Raw genomic sequence first — 17,506 nt, forward strand, 5'->3', positions numbered from 1 at the left:
CTTTGCGAAAGAATAAAACCTGCTTCCTGACCCCACACACAGAACAGATAGAGCAATTTTTTCCCTTACCACCCTCTGCCAAATTGCCTTAACCCTGCCCTGGAGAAGAGAAAGAACAATTTGACGGTCTGTGCCCATTCAGTTGGCAGCTTTTCTGCTAAGCCTGTGCAAAGATGCCATTTGGTGCCAGCTGTAGTGATAGATTTGTGATTCTTCGCTGTTGAGGTTTATTATGTAATGCTGTAACTATAGTTGGCACTTGACAAAATCTGTAGCTCCTGTTCTGGCTCGGCCGCACATGATGCAAGAATAACGTAGTAAGGGCGGGTTTACATCTTTATGGGTTTGTGATCCTGACACAGGGCAGCCCGCAGGAGTTTTTCAGCCTGGGTCTGCCTTTGAAGGGTGGGATTGCTCTGAATGACCCCCAGCTGCCTCTCTCAAAGAAATGGCTCGAGAGCATGGGAAGAGCCAGGGAAGAGGGACTGTCCCATTTGGGGAATGAGACTTCGCCTCGCGATCGGCTCTGCCAGCTCTGCTCCAGGCAGGGACTCCCCAAGGACTGCTGCTACGTTGGATTCCCGTTTCCAATGTACCTCTTGGGCGATACACAGAGGCTGTAGAGAGATCAGACCTGTAGACTACAGCTTAGCCAGATGCAAGTGTCCCTGAAAAAGTGAACGTTAACGGCTGTCCTGTTATTAACAAAATAGATACTATTAGAAATTGATATATTTAATCACTCCCAGCCAGGGTGGAATTTGAACTTGCGACCTAGAAGTAGTAGCAGAGTTTTCAGCTGCAGGAAAAGAAAAAATGAAGGTCAAACAGGACTTTTCCTGCTGGGCAAAATAATTTATTGCAGGTGAAACAGTCTCAGATATGTGGTAAATTAGACTGTGCATTAGCTCATGGATAATAATTTCTCTCTGATGTTTGCCTTCTTGTGTGCATCTTTATTTTGGGCTCTAAATAAGATAAGAAGCACCAGAAATCTCCCAGGAATAGCAAATGCATTTTCTTTGCTTGATTGAGGAAAGAAATATTGGACAGACATGTGTTATGCAACAATTTAAAAATAACTCTCTTGTAAAACTTGGAGTGAGCCTCAAATACCGCAGAAGAAGCAGAAATGTGTTACCTACCTTTTTATCAGCAGTGTCAGCCAGTACAGCTTTTTTCAGCTACTTTTACTGAACTATTGGCCTGATCATTTCCTGGGCATTTTATTTTAATATATTTTCCTAGGAAATAAATTCCAAGTCTCTGTTAAATTTGGAGCGACACTCGAACAGGCAAGGATTTGAAAACAATGCTGCAGTAAGGCTAAAATACCTGTGCTGTCCTTAATGCCTGGTTGGATACAGCGACAAACAAGACGGAAGCCTTTTAGGTGTGTCGCTGCATGGCACGGATGCACTGGGCACACTGCGGGCCCGAGGCACCCTTTGGGTGATTGCTTCACCCAAACTTGGTCTTAGTTTTTCTGGCCAGGATCTTCTGGAATGGATAGTGAGGTTGGGCATCTCTGTGCTGACGCCCCAACTCTAGCATTTTCCTGGAGCTTTTTGTGATAGGAGGGGCAAGGTGGGAATAAAGCTCGTTCTTCTCTGCTAATTGTACCCCTGGAACTGGGCACCCCAAATTATCAGCCACTACTAAAAATACTGGCTCTGAGAGCTCAGTGCAGTAAAGGAGATCATTTATTCACAGTGGTACAGAGTTTTTTGAAATGTAAGACCAGTTGCAGATGTAATGACAATAGAGGAAATTAGCTCATGATGGGATTTTAGAAAGAGGCTAGTGGAAATATGTTCAGTAATGTTCAGTTATTAAACCATTACAGATCCCACTGGAGACCAGCTAGTAGGATTTCTCATAATCTGAAGTGGCTTAAGGCAAAACACAGAGCCCCTAAGGAGGGAAATGACAAAATGTTCCTTTGGAATAGTCACCTCGTCCCATCGCCCATCTCCGCGGGCTGTGCTGCGCGGCGTGCGTGACGGCGCATATGTCTCACACGTATGCATAGGGACAGAGAGGGCCCCCCGCCGCCCGAGCAGCAGCGCCGCAGGAGTGCCGCGGCCCCTGTGCCCTTACCCTCTAAAGTGGAGTTTTGTCGAGGAGGAATGGTAGAGGTGAAACCAGAGAAAGCTGCAAACATCTGTGTTCGCTTTGGGCCCAATCTAAGCCCTGCTGAAAATGCACATAATAACTTCCACTGGCTTCAGGAGCCTTTGGATCAGGCACTGCGAGCGTCTGCTCCCATGGCTCTGTTTACCATTTTGGTGGGATTACATGGAAACGGGAGAGTATTAAGTTCTGAAAATTGGGTCTTGGCTCAGGCCTGTTGAAAGGAAATCCTAGAGGTCGGGTCTGGATTCAGAGAAGCTGAAGAATGTTATTCTGCCAAGCTGACGGCCCTAAATTGGGAAGAGCCTTCTGCCCACAGGGAGACCTGAACCTGACGAACTGGCACAGGGCTGAGGGTAGCAGCTGAAGTGCTCCCAGCCCCGGCGATGAATAACGGACATCCAAAAGTCATGGGGCGGTTGTTGTGGTCCCAGACCCTGTACAGGGTGTGCATCAGGCACTTCTCCTGTGGGGTGGTCTGAACCAGCGCCGGAGCCCGTGCGGATGCTGCCGCTGGCCATCCTACACGGAGAAACTGCGCACAACCGGGATGTCGTTAGTAGTGAGTAATCAGGCAGCGCTCATCGAGAGGCACGATGCAACAGGCAAAGGTTTGCCAGTGACGATGATGGCCTTTAAAGCAATTAACCTGTCCTAACCTGCCTGCCGGTCGGGTTACTGTTTTCTCTCTGCCATGCCGGTAGACCGGAGCACTATCCTCAGGTGGTGGATACTGGCACTGTTCCCTTGAAATCAGTAGAGAAGTGCTGGCTTCCACCAGTTGGAAATAGGGCTTTCTGCATTTCATGTCCCAGATCTTTCCTTCCTCGGTCAAAACGTAACAGCCTTCCCTCCTGCGGCAGCCATGTCTGAGCTTCATGTTGAGAAGCACTCCCGTCTCAGTTTAGGGGCTGATCGCAGCGGTGAAGAAGCAAACCCAACAGATTGTCCCCCTCCTTCCCTGCTTCTAATAACAACCAGGTGCTCTGACACTTAACCTGTGCGCTGCCGTGAAATCGCCTGTCTAGTGCAGACACCCACGTGAGGCCCTGGGCCTCTAGGATTTACTCTATCCCAGGGTTTGTAACCCAATCTCATTTAGATCCTCCGTTTATATCATCCACTTCAAAAATCCATAATTGTTGTTTAAACGTGAAAGTAGAAAATTAAGTTAACTTTTTTTTTCTTTTGAGAAAAACAAAGAAATACCTTTAAGGCCTTGGCTGCAAACTTTGTTTTTTTATTAAATGTGCTACTGTGTTTTAAATTGGTAGCAGGGCAAATATTTGGATGATTATATCAAAGTCTGCTGGAGTTAATCTGTTGCATATATATCTATATGTTTGCTACTTAAAAAACTTACGGTTCTTGCACAAAGGACAGAAGAGAGCAGTCTGTGTAAAAAAATGTTCAAAACCAACTGTGTTTAAGGTCCTCAGCAGGACCTGGGTTTCAGAGCAGAGCTGCTGCAGCCAGGCGTGTAGTCCTGCGCCAGGGCACCTCGAGCAGGCAGGGAGCTGGTCTGAGCAGCAAACGCGCACCCGTTTGCAAGTCAGAGGAGTGGACAAGCAGCTGAGTTGCAATGTTTAAACCTGGAGTATTTTGCTGAGGTCTCTAAAGTTACTTGAGATTTATACCAGCGTAAGCGAGAGCAGAGCTCCACACTTATTGCCTGTTTTGGTTTTGTGGTGATTATGAGAGGGGGGGGTAACTTTGGTTCGTAGAAGTATTTCATGGGGCAAAGGATATTTTCCTTTTCCTAATAGATTGGATCCCTCAACCTTTGACCTCAGTCTCAAATACATGGGGTCTCATGGTACTGCATAAGTGGGTAAGGTGGGTTTTTCAGGTGTTACTAGAGATACCTTCCTCATACAGCCAGGAGCAACAGTTAAGTTTGGGCATTGTCTTCACGCCACTGCTTTGGGCTTCAGGGAGCAGAGACACCTACCTGATGGTACAAAATGTACCCCACCCAGCGCGCAGCTGAGATTATCTGATCCGGTCCTTGGCTGCTCTGTTGTTCTTCATCAGAAATACCCAGCTCAGGTTTAGGATGGGTTTGGGAACAGAAATATACCTCTTCCATCCAACCTACATGCATTTATTTAATACTTCAAGTACTCTGTTATGATTTGCTTGTAAACAAATAAATCATTAAAAAAGCTGGAGGGCACAGAGCAAACCCACTGCCCCTGCTGGGACCTATCTTATCATGGGTAGAGAGAAAAGCCTCTCTGAGGCTGCTTCCTTGGCATTTATGTCTTCTCAGTCAGCTCGGTGTCTGAGAGAGAGGGAGGCTTGTTTTGAGGCCTTTGCACCTGCCATGTCGCTGGGCTTATCCAAACAGCAAGAGAACGGACCGCAGCTGAAAAAACAGCCCGTTGCAAGAGCTCGGGATTTTTGACGTCCTTCTTTTGTTTACAGCATCCTGCCCCTCCTCTCTCCCGACTGCCGAGCCGGGCAGGAATTCTCTTCATTATCTTCTGCCGTGCTTCTCATGCCATTTTTATTAAAAGAAAGAAAGGCAAGGTGAGGGGGAGCGTGTGCGAGAGAGGAGATAAAGAAGAAAATGGTCGTATTTGTAGACAATGGCAATGTGGGAAAAAGGGCGGGAGTTGGGGAGCAAATCTGTTTGGGTTGTCCTAAAGCGGACTCATCCCCTGGGTTACTCTTTATCAATTGCTTCTGGAGGCCCTGGGGATGGGGGGAACCTGCAAACACCCCGGTGGCGTTGCAGAGAGGTAAAACCCACTGCAGTTTAATGACGGCTCTCTAAGCAGCAATGAGGAGAGCAGTGTTAGCTCCTCCGATCTAGAAACATTGAGGCTCGGTTCAGTGTCCAGGACTGGGAGGCTCTAAACATGTCTGAGTGGTGCAGTGCTGCTCCACTGAATTAGTGGATATTTGGGGTATTTCAGGACCTCTGTAAATGATGTTGGGGTTTTCAGTGGCTGTGAGCAGCCTGTGGGGAACCAACTGGACAGCTCCAGGCTGCGGAGGATGGGACAGATGGGCGTAGACCTCCCGCTCTCCCGTGTGTGGTTGTATCCAGCCCACCTTGAGCAGCTGATCCAAAGCACTGCAACAAGTGAAGATGTGGGTCGCTGCTGTTTGCTGCCAGCAGATTTCCTGTTTTGCTCAGCAGGCTTCCTTGCTAGGGAAGAAGAGCAAAGGCGACGGTGTTAGAGGGAAGCGGGGACGTTGCTGACAGACTCATTCCGGGCTGTGGAGAGCTCTCCAGGAAACATTGTCTTTTGGCTCAAGAGTTTGGTGGCTATTTAAGGTCAGACAAAAACGGGGCCTGCATGAGGACATGTAAGGTGCAGAATTTGCCTGTTTCACATGACACTGCCTCTGACAGCCGTAATTTAATTGGGGATGCCTAAGACCTTGTCGTCTTGTCCGTAAATAACAGGAGTGCTGTCTGCTTTCGTTGCTTTCTGGCCATTTATGTTTTCACAGGGCAGAAGCTGGGATCAGCCTTAAGGATATTTTCAATTTTGTTTGAAACAAGTCTTTGCTGTATAAAAAAACCCTTCCTGCCATTACATGTAATAAGAAAAATGTATATGCCATTGTAGCTGGGAGAGAGGCGCGAGGTGTTTGCTCTCCCCCGGTGCCTTCCCGGCGTCTGGGTGTGCTGGGTCCCCACATGCTGAAGCCCTACACACCGGGCACAGAGCGATGTGGTTGGGGCGGTGTCAGCCCTTGCAGATCTGCTGGCACTCGAGGGCATGCGTGTTGCTGCTGTAAATTCAATGATCCTTTAAACCCACCTTGATCTGGGTAGAAAACTACTTCCCAGAGGTATAATTTTTCCCGTCAGTTTTACAGGAACACCCAAACTGAAAGCAGAGGTCCCTTGCCTGGGGGACACAGCAAGATTAACTCAACTGCCCAGCCACCCCAGTAAAAACAGGAAAAGAATTAGAGGGTTTTCTATTTCTGACCCTGGATCTGTCACTCGCCACAGCAGACAGGGAAGTTGCCCTCGTGGTATTTCACACGGCACGTCCTAGTTCCCCCTCTAAGCAGAGGGCTTGAGTCATTGCTTTTTAATAAGACTGCCTCCCCACAGGCGGAAGCTGCAGCGATCAATGCGGCTTACTCAGTTCTCGAAAAGGTCATTAAAAGACCATAGATATAAATTTAAAAGAGTGTTTGTTCACATCCTTAATGTTAAAGATGTTCTTCTGTCTCACTTCCTTAAGTAGCATTGTACGAAGCCGGCGTGCGCTGGACCTGCCTGACAGCAGAGTGCAAAGAGCACAATATCGCTGTTAGTGTGCCATCAGCTCCGGGGGAAGGCGGGAGAGAAAATAAATGGTCAAAAATCACACTTTTATCACCACTTGGAGCAGAGCTTGTTTTGCTGACATCTCCAGATACAGTCTGTAATGTCAGCCTTGGTGCCCCATAACTATATAGGAAAGAATAAATTCTTTTTTAGTCGTTCCCCCCTCCCCGTTCCTGCATTCCTTCCTCCCTCCCTCGCTATGGTACTGGATTGCTGCCCAAAGTATTGCACATATCATGCCTTTAGCAGCTATATTTTTCCGAAATGTGGGTACTGTGAAGGAATGCTAAAACTCTCAGTTGCTGCCGGTATGATATATTTAACAGTTCAGGAGGATATAAGTGTCTCAGGTTCCAGTTGTTGAGACGTGAAATGCCACATCCAGCTCAATCAGGTTTTTGCCACTAGTTGCATCAGGCCAGGGTGAACCGAACGTGCGATGCCTTGCATTGAGTTTCTGAGGTGGCTTTCTGGTGCTCCAGTCGGGGCACATCGCCAGCTCGGACCGCGGTGGTGCTGGAGGGCGCCCGGAGCGCTTGTGCGCCCGTTTCTGGTCTCCTCTGGGCATGCCTGCTTCGCTGGTGCTGTTCCTGGGTGTGACAGCCTGGGGCTTCCCCGCCATCCCCAGCGCAGGGAAGGTCGTGAGGCTCCAGGTTGCTCCCAACGGGGCTGTGGGAGAGGGGGGCCGGGGTGAGGATGGGCAGGATTTGGCCCTGCAGCTGCAGCGAAGGGCTGGGGAGCTGGCTCCCAGTCCTGATGTTGCTTTCTGGTGCCCCTATGTCTCTAGGCATTTGTCTTCCCTTTCTCTGTACGTTAACCTAAGACAAGGATATTACGTCCATAGCTCATGGGGTATTGTGAGCATAAATTAGTTAATGGCTGTTTTGTACCGAAGCTGTGTAGAAGTAAGGGAAGCCAGGCTGTACAAATACCTAGATATACCTGTAAGGAGTATTTTGCTCACCTTCTTTTTTGGGGAAGAAATGGCCTTTTTTTTTTTTTTTTTTTTCTTTCTTGCCTGTCACTACTAAGGATCATTTGCCTGTCAGGACGTATCACTGCTCCAAGAGCTTTCCATTTCTGAGCAGCAGGCTGCAGTTGGAAATCTCCCCTCGCCAGCGTGTACAAGGTGACAGGATTCGACCAAAGCCCGCTGCCAAAAGCCAGCGCTCACTCTTCGACGCCCGCAGGGTCCTGTCCCCATGCGCAGTTTTGCATTCACAATCCGTACACTTCAATATGCCAGAGTTCTCCCCACCTCGTAACTATCATTTCCAGTTTTCTTATTCACCCACATACACATTCATCTCCAGTCACCTAATAATTCATAAACACTATATTCTCTCCCGTGCTTAATTTAGTACTGTGTCTTCTTCCATTATGTTCTGCCAACTTCCCGCCCTGTACATAAACAAATGTGAACTTCTCCTGTTTTCCGTTTGCTTACATGTGCACACAAGCATACACAAACACTCCCACATACTAAAACATGCTCACAGAGCACACTTTCTGCTGTTAGCCGAATGCCTGCCCATCACCTGCGGGTATTGGTGGAAATCACAGAAATAAATCAGGATCTGAAAACTACTATTTTGCACTCGGCCATGTGATCTCAGCGCATCAGAAAGCAGCGTGGATTCATTTTTTTTGTAGATGTTAGAGCTGCCGAACTGTTCATTTGTTAACAGTCTTTAAGAATTGAACCTTTTTTTGTGGTTAGCAGATCCCCAGTGAGAAAATCCACATTTCTGCAAGTATACTTGTTCATCTTAAATATCTTACAAATGGTTTTGAAGAAAGACTTTGAGAAATAACTGCTCTTTAATAATCAAAGCTTGCTTTGGCTTTGATTTCATCAGTATATATCAGAAACTTCCCATCTTAATAAGTGGATTTATCCAGGAGTAAAATCTAGAGGAAACTCTCAGTATTACACATCAGTATGTTTTTGGTCACTGAAGTTATTTCCTATAGTTTTGGTTTGTTGTTTTTTTTTTCCAAAACGATTGTTTTAAACAGGTCCAAGGGCAGAAGTTTGACATTTTTCACTTTGATTGAATAAACACTCATACCAATATCTGGGTCGATGTCTCCCCAATCTGTAGCTGAATTAAGATAGTGTTTGTGCTACCTGAATCCTCAAATGTCGCTAATAGGAGCTATAGACTATTGCCGACCAGGGTCAGGTGAAGAAGCGCTGAGAAAGCCAGTTGTGTTGGGTTTTCGCTCCACTGAGTTTCACTCCCCATTTCAAGAATCAAACGCCAAAGCTGTTCGCATGCAGTTTTTTTTCAATGGCAGTCGTTTTGCAGGCATGGTATCCGTGAGAAACAGCTTTGTTGTAAAATACAATGTGTGATATTGGAGTTTAAGTCATGCTTGTTAATTTAATGAACGTTGTAAGGACATACTTATTTCACAAACTTGAAGATTTCAGTAGCCACAGTCCATTGATACCTACTTCAATGGCTTTGTTGCTCTGTGTAGCAGATACGTCTCTTCGTAGCGCACAGTTACGTTAATACATGCGTTAATACATGCTTTTTGACCAAGTTCCTGTGACAAAAAGACGTGTGTATCACTGTCAGTAATTGGGGCAAGATGAGCGTAGTAAGTAGAGGACTGGCGTGGGTTAGGAAAGAGCTGGGTTGTGTTATGGGCTCTGCAATTAGCCTGATTGATGACTTCGAGCAAATCGTTTTGCCTTCGCCACTGCGTGGCTTTACAAATCACCACAATGAGGATAATGTTAATGAGCTTCTTTGTGGAACATTTTGAGTTCCGATAATGTAAAAGACATTGTAAAAGAGCTAAACGTTTATATTAGGCTTATATTATTTCTGTATTGCATGTAAAAAAATGATTCCTCATTTACAGATGCACAGGATTTAGGTAATTATGGCTCTGCATAAATATGTAACAGTTTGCTAATTCTTTCTGTGAATATTTCGATGCTAATACCGTGATCCAGTGCTGTGGTGTGGATCCTATTTTTCACGCTCTCCTGGAGAGGAAGAAACCTTCTTTTTAGCTCTACTGTTTTAATACCCATATGCAAAGTGGATGACTTATTTATCACTGAACCAGTGATAAATTCTGCCCAGTCCAATTCTGCCAAATCAATAGGCAAATTCCCACTGGCTCCAGCTGCGGTTGGATTGAGCTCAGGGCTGTTCAGGAAGTAATCAGTGGTTACGGGGTGTTTTAAATTTCTTACATGAACTATACCACAAACTTGCAGATAACACTGTCCCTGACGCGGGGAGACGGGAGCAGAGGTGTCCAAGGCCAAACAGAGTGAAGCACAGGGCTGCTTTCTCAAATGCTGCAGTACTATCGACTGCCGGCAATGCCGTTACCGTTTCCCACTGCACGTGGTGAGGATTGATGCACTGCCGCGGTGTCAGTGCAATGCCACCACCTCGGTGGGTATGGATGTAAGCAGCAACGCACCAAACTGCGTGGTTTTAGCAAGTAGATTAGCTGTCAAATAGGCAAGAGTGGCATCTATTTCAGAGCTGAGCATAAATCAAGCATGGACGTAGGTAGCGCTGTGCGCTTGTGCGCACAAGAAAAAGACACCCAACGAAAAATTAATCCCTTCAAAACGAGGTGGGAATATTCTGAGGACCTGACTGAACTAAAAACTTGCTTTTTTGGCAGCCAACCCCCATTTCAGTACCCCCTTCTCTGTGCTTCGCTACCGCCTTTGCTGTACCGAACACTTAATATTTCCTTTTGCCTTGCAGGGAACTGAGCGATAGGACCACGTACACATACCAGGTCATCATTGTTTCTGGGACGGAGGAGAGTGAGCCTTCCCCCACGCTTGTGTATATCTCTGGAAGTGGATACTGTGGAGATGGGATTATCCAAATGTAAGTCTGGAGCGAGCAAACAGATAAATCCAGGAACATCTCCTCAGCCAGAATCTGAGACTAGAAAGGAATTGATGACCTCTGATGTCTCTTTAGTTTAGGCCAGCTCTCGTTGTAGATAATGACTCATGGGCTTGTTGATTACCAGGATGATGACATTTAATTGGAACTTAGGCCCTGCTATCCTGGCACCAGTAGATACAGACAGAGATACAGATAATGGAGTCCAGACAGCAGGATCGATATGAAAGTACGCTATATGCTCTTTATGCTGTTTGTATCTTTATACATGTATATGACATTTCCTATATGGAGCTGAAGTAAGTGCTGGAAAAATTTACACAGCCTTTGATGCTGTCCTTGGACATGAAGTCCCATGTGTCTGGCAGCTGGTGGACAGGGTAAAACCCCTGCCACGTGTTGGGCCTGGTTCCTGGTGCAACCTCTTGTTTGACCGACCACCGGAGCTGGGATGCATTTGGAGGTGATAGATTTGGCCTCTGAGGGAGAGCGCTGGGAGTTGCATGTTCTCAATCAGCTCCTCCCTCTCACCAGCTGCCAATCCCCAGACCACTGAAAAAGTAAAACAATCATTCACAACTATGTTAGGGTTTATTCTTTCACTATGTTGGCCCTTAAGTCCACCTGCTTCAAAGCTTCCTGGCATTAGGCAATGTAATTATTTAAATTATGAAAGTAACAACAAACAAGTGCTTAATCCAGCCAGTATTATTTGCTTGAAATAATGCTGATCAGCAATCACATAGTAAAACTGTGTCAGACAATATACCTGGCAGCAAGTATTTGCAGGATGAGGCCCAACAGGCAGGGAAATCAAAGAGAACAATCAAATGACATATGAATCCAGGGCATTCTTGGAGAGAGAGGTGGAGAAAGACAGATTAATTTTGCTTTCCATAACTTTTCTCCTACTGTTATGTTTGCACATTCCTCAAACATCACTTGTGGCTTTGCAGCAAGCGTCGAACAATAGCTGAGCTGCCTCAGGAGCGAGCAGGAACCAGACTGTGTCACAGCTTGGTTGGTTGTGGCCCCACTTGCAGCTGTGGCAGCCCCTTTCTCATCTGGTTCTCACTCTTCTCCCCACACGCTGCTGCAGCCGTGCAGGCTGGTGCAAGGCAGGGCCCCATCCCCGACACCACCTGCTCCCTGTCAACTGCTCTCCTCCGAGTGCTCTCACCTGGAATAGCCCAGCACCAGGCTTTATGCCTTGTTTTTCCCATGCTGGGGTCACAGTCTGGCCCTTCCAGATTTAATACAAAGAGTTTCAGAGATTCCTGTTCTCTTTTTCCCCACCTGCTGAGTTGCAGCCACACCATCTATGAAGGAAGTTGCTCATATCCTCATCAGAGAACAGCAAGTGGTATCCACATGTGCAGGAGACAAGTGGCCAGGCAAGCTTGTGAACAAGGAATGATGAAAGTCAGGGCTGGAGAAGAAAGGGAGAGGTATTTTAAGGGTCGGCTCACAAAGCCGCTCTACTGGATTTCAGGGCTTTGGGGTTCTGCAGAGGGGTTGCAGCAATCGTTGGGATGATGCCATTTGCCATCTGACTCCTTTTTGCATGTGTGTGCCCTGCCTACAGAGACTTGGGGGAAGAATGCGACGATATGAATAAGATCAATGGCGATGGCTGCTCCCTATTCTGCCTGCAGGAGTTATCCTTTAATTGTATCGGTAAGTGTGGCCCAGAGCCCTTCCACTCACGGTGGGCAACAACCCTACGCAGAGTGCAAGGAAAAAATCAACAGTATTTTCAGTATTTCCAGCTCAAGAGTTGTCATGGAAGAGAGAAAAAAAGGTGGAATTTGTAGGTCTGAAAGGCGAACATATCTTCCCAGCTTCTGGTCATTTTGATGGGAAATTGGTTCTGCTGGCTTTGAAACAGCCTAGGACTTAAGGCTAAGTCAGCCATTGTGGGACTGATCCAAAGCCCATTGAAGTCAGTGGGTGGTTTTCCACTGGCTTCAATAGGCTTTAGATCTGGCTACGTGAGAAGACACGAACTGATTTTTTTCTGGTAAACAGGAGGAGGAGTGAAAGGGGAAGGGACTGGGAGCAGAAGCAAGTCCAGCTGAGGTCACACCTCCTTTGAGTTGCAAATCAATATCTGAGGATCAAAGGTCTAGCTAATCCCCTTTTTCAGAGGTGAAAACTACTTAATCAGATTTCATTTGCAAGCCTGGTTTGCTCTGATTAGCAAAACCTGTAAGCACAATGGCCGGAAGATGCTGGAGCTATCGGGGATAGCAGGGCTGCGGTTGTGAGCTTTACATGTTAAACTCTCTAGGAATGCTGGGGGCAGAGAAGGGAAATGGAGACCGATTTACGCTGCACCTTCTGTGGGGCAGCCCTGCCTTGTGGGATTGAATTTCCCAAACAGGGCTCAGCAAGGTTTGTGAGATATCCAGAGCTTCTGAAACCAAAGTTAATGTTTATAAAGGGCTGGCTTTTTCTGAAGAGATTTTATGAGATTCCTTATCTGGACTGACCAAGCAAGTACTCTGGCCCATGGAGCGGACATAGCGATCCCACGCCTTCAGCTCAGGACATCAGTCCTAAGCAGATAATGTAATGGTGGCAAGACTGAAATTTGCTCTTTTTGGCAAACGGACGGTTCTGTCTCGTGCCTGGAGCAACACATCAAGGACTTCACAGGCACCATGTTCCCTTGGGTGGTAAGCCGGGGACTGCGTGTCTCGTCATAATGGCTACATTTTTACTTCATCATCAGCGTCTGTGGGACTTGAGGCCTGATTTGGTGATGTACTTATTTACATATTTACATATGTAAATTGCTCTATTGAAATCTGAGAGTGTTTGTGGTGGAGGCTAATTATGACTATTGGTGGTCTTGAACTTACATTTGTGTTTCAAGTAACTTGCTGCATTAGAGCCTCAAGCACTGAAAGATATTAGTCATAATATTTTGAAAGTGAGATAAACACTTATGCAAATGTTTTGGGTTCTCCAAAAGTCATGCATAGTGCGAGGCTGGTTCAGCAAGGGTTTGGGTTGGAGCTGTACGGTTGCATCTGTATCACCCTGCTCAGCAGCAGGCCTGAGCTCCTCGGTCCGCGCCTGTGCTCTGACCACATCCCAGCGTCACGTTAGGACACGACCCCGGCCCTCCCCTGTGTACGCTGGTTCTCAAGGAAACTGGGTTTTGTGGGCTGGGCGGCAGCTGCATCATGCTCTGAGTAAATCCCCGGAGAGGAGTAAGAGTGGGGTGTCCCAAGCCTTGGGCCACAGAGCGATGTCCTGCCAGCTGGGTGCAGGAGCCTGCTTTATGCCTGCGTATGCTTTCTTCTCCAGGACCAGCAACAGGGCTGGTTAAGAATGTGGAATAAAACCTGCCTGATAGCAATATGATTAGAAAATGAAGCAACTAAAACATATGCACAGATTTTTCTACACCGTAACAGAGGAAGTGATTTTTCAGATTTGCTTGTTTTGAAAAAGAAAGGGGAATTCCAGAGGTAAAACGTTGTTTGTTTTTCATGGGCTTTGGGAGGTTGCGGTTCTGCACAGGTCCTGGATTACAAAAGCGAATGAAATCAAATTGTTTGTCAAATGCTGAACAGGGGAGTGACTTAGGTGAATCAGATCAACTGAATCAACGGAAAGGTGCATGGACTCAGACCTTAAAAAATGTTCTGTTGCCTGACAGATGTTCTGTTCTGTGCGGTTGCGGTGGTGCAGCTGTTGTGGTGGTGGTAGTCTCGGTGTGCATGCAGTGTCTGCCAGGGTAGACCATCTGTGGTTGTTTTGGGGCAAACGCTGCCGCCATCAAGTCTCTAGGAAAGGTTCGGAGCAGGGAATACCTGTGAGGCAGGTCCTGTTGGCTTTTGTGGGTGCTGGACCACCATGAAGTAGGACATCAAGAGCTAGAGAGAAGCTGCTGGCCAATCTTTCAGATGAATGAACAGTGCTGATGTGTATTTTATGAAGCATTAAAATCTCACCAGAAGACATAAAGACGTTGAGGAAACAAGAGGCTGTACATAATAAATAATAATTAAAAAGAGCAGAAATTTAGCGTTCTCCACAATCTAATAATATCATCCTGGATCCTCTGCCATTAGCCAACTAAAAGTCTCTTTTGAGACTGGTGGGGTATTTTCTTGGAAAACACAGAATGCTTGGGTCCCTCTGTGAGGAGCACAAAAAATAAGTGTAATTTATTTCCGTGTTTACAAGGCTAACACATGTTATAATCCTGTAGGACAACAAGTAATTATTTCAGACAGTGTTATTCTTGCAATGATGTTGTTCTCGTATTATGTAGCTCTTTAGAGCCCCGGGAATCACTCCCCTTCGCCAAAGAATTCAGTGAGCCTCAAGCACATGTTCAGAGGCTTTGCTGAATTGGGGGCCTCGGGGTTTGATCTTGCAAATGCTTCCTCCCAGGCATGTTTCTGAACTACCACAAGGCATTCTTTAGACTTACAGCAAATCTAACCACAACAGTGAATGCAATGCTCGTCACAAATTGTCTGCAGGATTGGGTCCCACATGCCTGAAAATAATCAGTAAACATGTTGTTTGCGAAGGCAGGGCTGAAGTGGCATCATCAGGAGGGCTCCATAGCAGGAGGTTTGATAGCAAAGCCCAAGCGGGATTCTCCCTTCCAAAGCAGAGACCGCGCAAGTCACCTCACGTGGTAGAAGAGAAATACGACAGAGCCTGCAAATACCATCAAGCTTTAGATTTAGAGCCTGAATCACAGCATAATTTAGGTTGGAAGGAATCTCTGGAGGTCTCTGGTCCTAGGAGGGCCAACTTCAAAGTTAGATCTAGCTTCAAAGTTGGAGCATGTTGCTCAGGGTCATGTCCATCTGTGTTCTGGATATCTCCAAGGATGGAGGCAGCCTGTTTGCAGGTGTCCCTCTGCCTCTCTTGCTCCCTTTGCCTCTTAGGATCGTGAGGTTTATGTGTTTTTTTGATTGGTCCAACTTTCCTCTGAATAAATGGCACAAGGCTCTCAAGACACTTTGCACTAGTGTCTGTAATAAAATTAGACTTATCTTTTGTTTTTTTCCCTCGGTTTTGTTTTCCCCCCCCTTTCCTCTCTAATCAGATAACAGCGGATCAATCTGCTCTGCCACGGGAGGAGGGGCGCGGGGGAAGGAAGGAGGGAGGCAGGGAAGAAAACTGTGTGGTCTTACTGTCAGGCTGTCCTGGCCTTCCTTGAACACAAAGCCGAGTAACAGAAAACAGATAAGATTAATAGCATTTTCTTCCTGCAACATGCTGAAGAGCGACAGTGAGATTAATTAATTAATTAATGAAAGCATCTGGCAGTGCTCCTTTTGTTTTTAAGTTCTGCGGTACACTCACTCTTCCCCATCCTGAAATTTATCATCTCTACCTTTTTTTCCCCTTTGCATAGCAGATTTTGCATATTTTATCTCCTCTGCACAGAATTTGGTCCCGTGGGGAAAGTTTCACTTTGCCTTTTGATTTGTAGGAGACAAGTGAATCAAAGTCGTGTCCGCTGTGACTGATGCACCCCTCTCCTACCTCTTGGCTGCTTTTCTTTCACCTTGCTCTTGATTACTCCCGGGATAACTGATTTTTGCGATTACTGCGGATCTCAGCCAAGTTCAAGCCGACGTGTCCTGTGTAAAACAGACCCCAGTCATAAGAGTTATGATTTGCAGTTGTGGGAACCCGGGGCTTTTTAGCACTTGATCCATTCCCACCGGGCCGTTGAGAAATGGGTGTCTAACAAGCAGCTGAGCACCTTGTCCTTGGTCTGCACCCTCCCACACACCGACATTGTACGCATGCATCTAGATATATGTGCGGACATTGAAAAAGGGCGCTGCTTTCATTTGCATTCCTTTTGTTGAGTGTGATGTGCATTATGCATTGATTTAGCTCGCCAGTGCTGAAGAAAGAGAAGGATATAATAAAAAAGATGCAGAGATCAATAAAAAAGAAGGGAGGGGGAGAGAAAGTAATATGAAAAGAGATGAGTAAAGACTGATAGACACATTGAAACACAGCTGGGAAGTAGCTTCAGAACTTCTATCTAAGCTTAAGTTTGCCTGGTAATTTATGGGGTTTTCAGTTGCATCTTATTGGTGTTATTATTGCTACACTTTATCTCCTTTGCTTATAAGGGACCCTTCGCTAAAGCCTTTTTACAGCAAAACAGGGCAGCGCTTCCACTAACTTCCACATGTGAGTGGTCCCACTGAAAAGCGTGAATGTTTCAGGTTAGACGCAAGTCTCCGTGGTTTGTCGGATCAGGGCCTCAGGGATGTGAAATACAAAGAAAAGGCACAGAGTAGCGGAAGAGAGAAAATAAATATATCTAGCTCTTGAATTTACCACCAATTTCTGGCATGCTTGAAGCATTAGTTGCCAGTGGTTGTTCAGGGAGAAGTATGATTTTAATTTGACAAGGATCCTTAACCACCTTTTCTTTCGCTCCTGCTTGGCCTCAAATGTTTTTTTGCTACATTACAAATCTGGATCTGTCCTCCTCCTCCTCAGAGGCCTCTCCCTCCAGCTGTGAGCCTTACCTTTGTGGGAGCTCTATCCTTTACCTCTCCCATTATCCATAAATTAAGCATAGCACTTTCCCCTAATCTTATTGTTTGGCGGGCTGCATTGCATTCAGGGAAATGATTAATATTCATGAGCTTGCTATCTCTATTTGGTGCATAATCCTCTAGGGAAATTGCAGTGTTAAATGAGTGACACAAACCTAATTTTATATGTCTTTTCTTTCCTTTCTTCCTTTTTCCTTTTTTTTCCCCTTTCTGACAGAGAAGTAATGTGCTTAAAATAAATTGATGGATGACCATCCATATTCATTGTGGGCATGCTTTGAGAGCGCGCCTCGCTCCCATCCTCTCCCCCTCCTTTCCTCATACCCCTGCACAGGAACACAGCTTTGACTGCCGAAGCCGCGGCCCCACACAGCAGCTAATGGTGATTTCGCCTTCTTTCACGAGCATTAAATAGGCCTTGGCTGACCCTGCCGAGGGCTTTCAGTAGAACAACAGCATGGGAGAAACCGAGCCACCTTGCAAGAGAAACTCAGCATCTCCCAGGGCATCAATAAGACTAAAGCATTGACCAAGGAGCTTGGGAAAGAGGATTGCTGTCGATAAAGAAGCTGGGGTTCTACAGTAGAATTTCATAGCAAATAGCAATTAAT

At 46.3% G+C, this 17,506-nt stretch overlaps 1 protein-coding gene across 1 annotated transcript in view; it reads left to right on the forward strand.

The window, feature by feature from the left end:
- Window positions 1-17,506, forward strand: part of PAPPA (pappalysin 1) — a 181,284-nt gene that overhangs the window by 81,525 nt on the left and 82,253 nt on the right. Inside the window, exons 8-9 of the mRNA XM_075111900.1 lie at window positions 10,183-10,311; window positions 11,918-12,009. Coding sequence (XP_074968001.1) covers window positions 10,183-10,311; window positions 11,918-12,009 — 221 coding nt within the window. The remainder of the gene's footprint in view (window positions 1-10,182; window positions 10,312-11,917; window positions 12,010-17,506) is intronic.

This window comes from Phalacrocorax aristotelis, chromosome 17, assembly GCF_949628215.1.
Source record: "Phalacrocorax aristotelis chromosome 17, bGulAri2.1, whole genome shotgun sequence".
Lineage (NCBI taxonomy): Eukaryota > Metazoa > Chordata > Aves > Suliformes > Phalacrocoracidae > Phalacrocorax > Phalacrocorax aristotelis.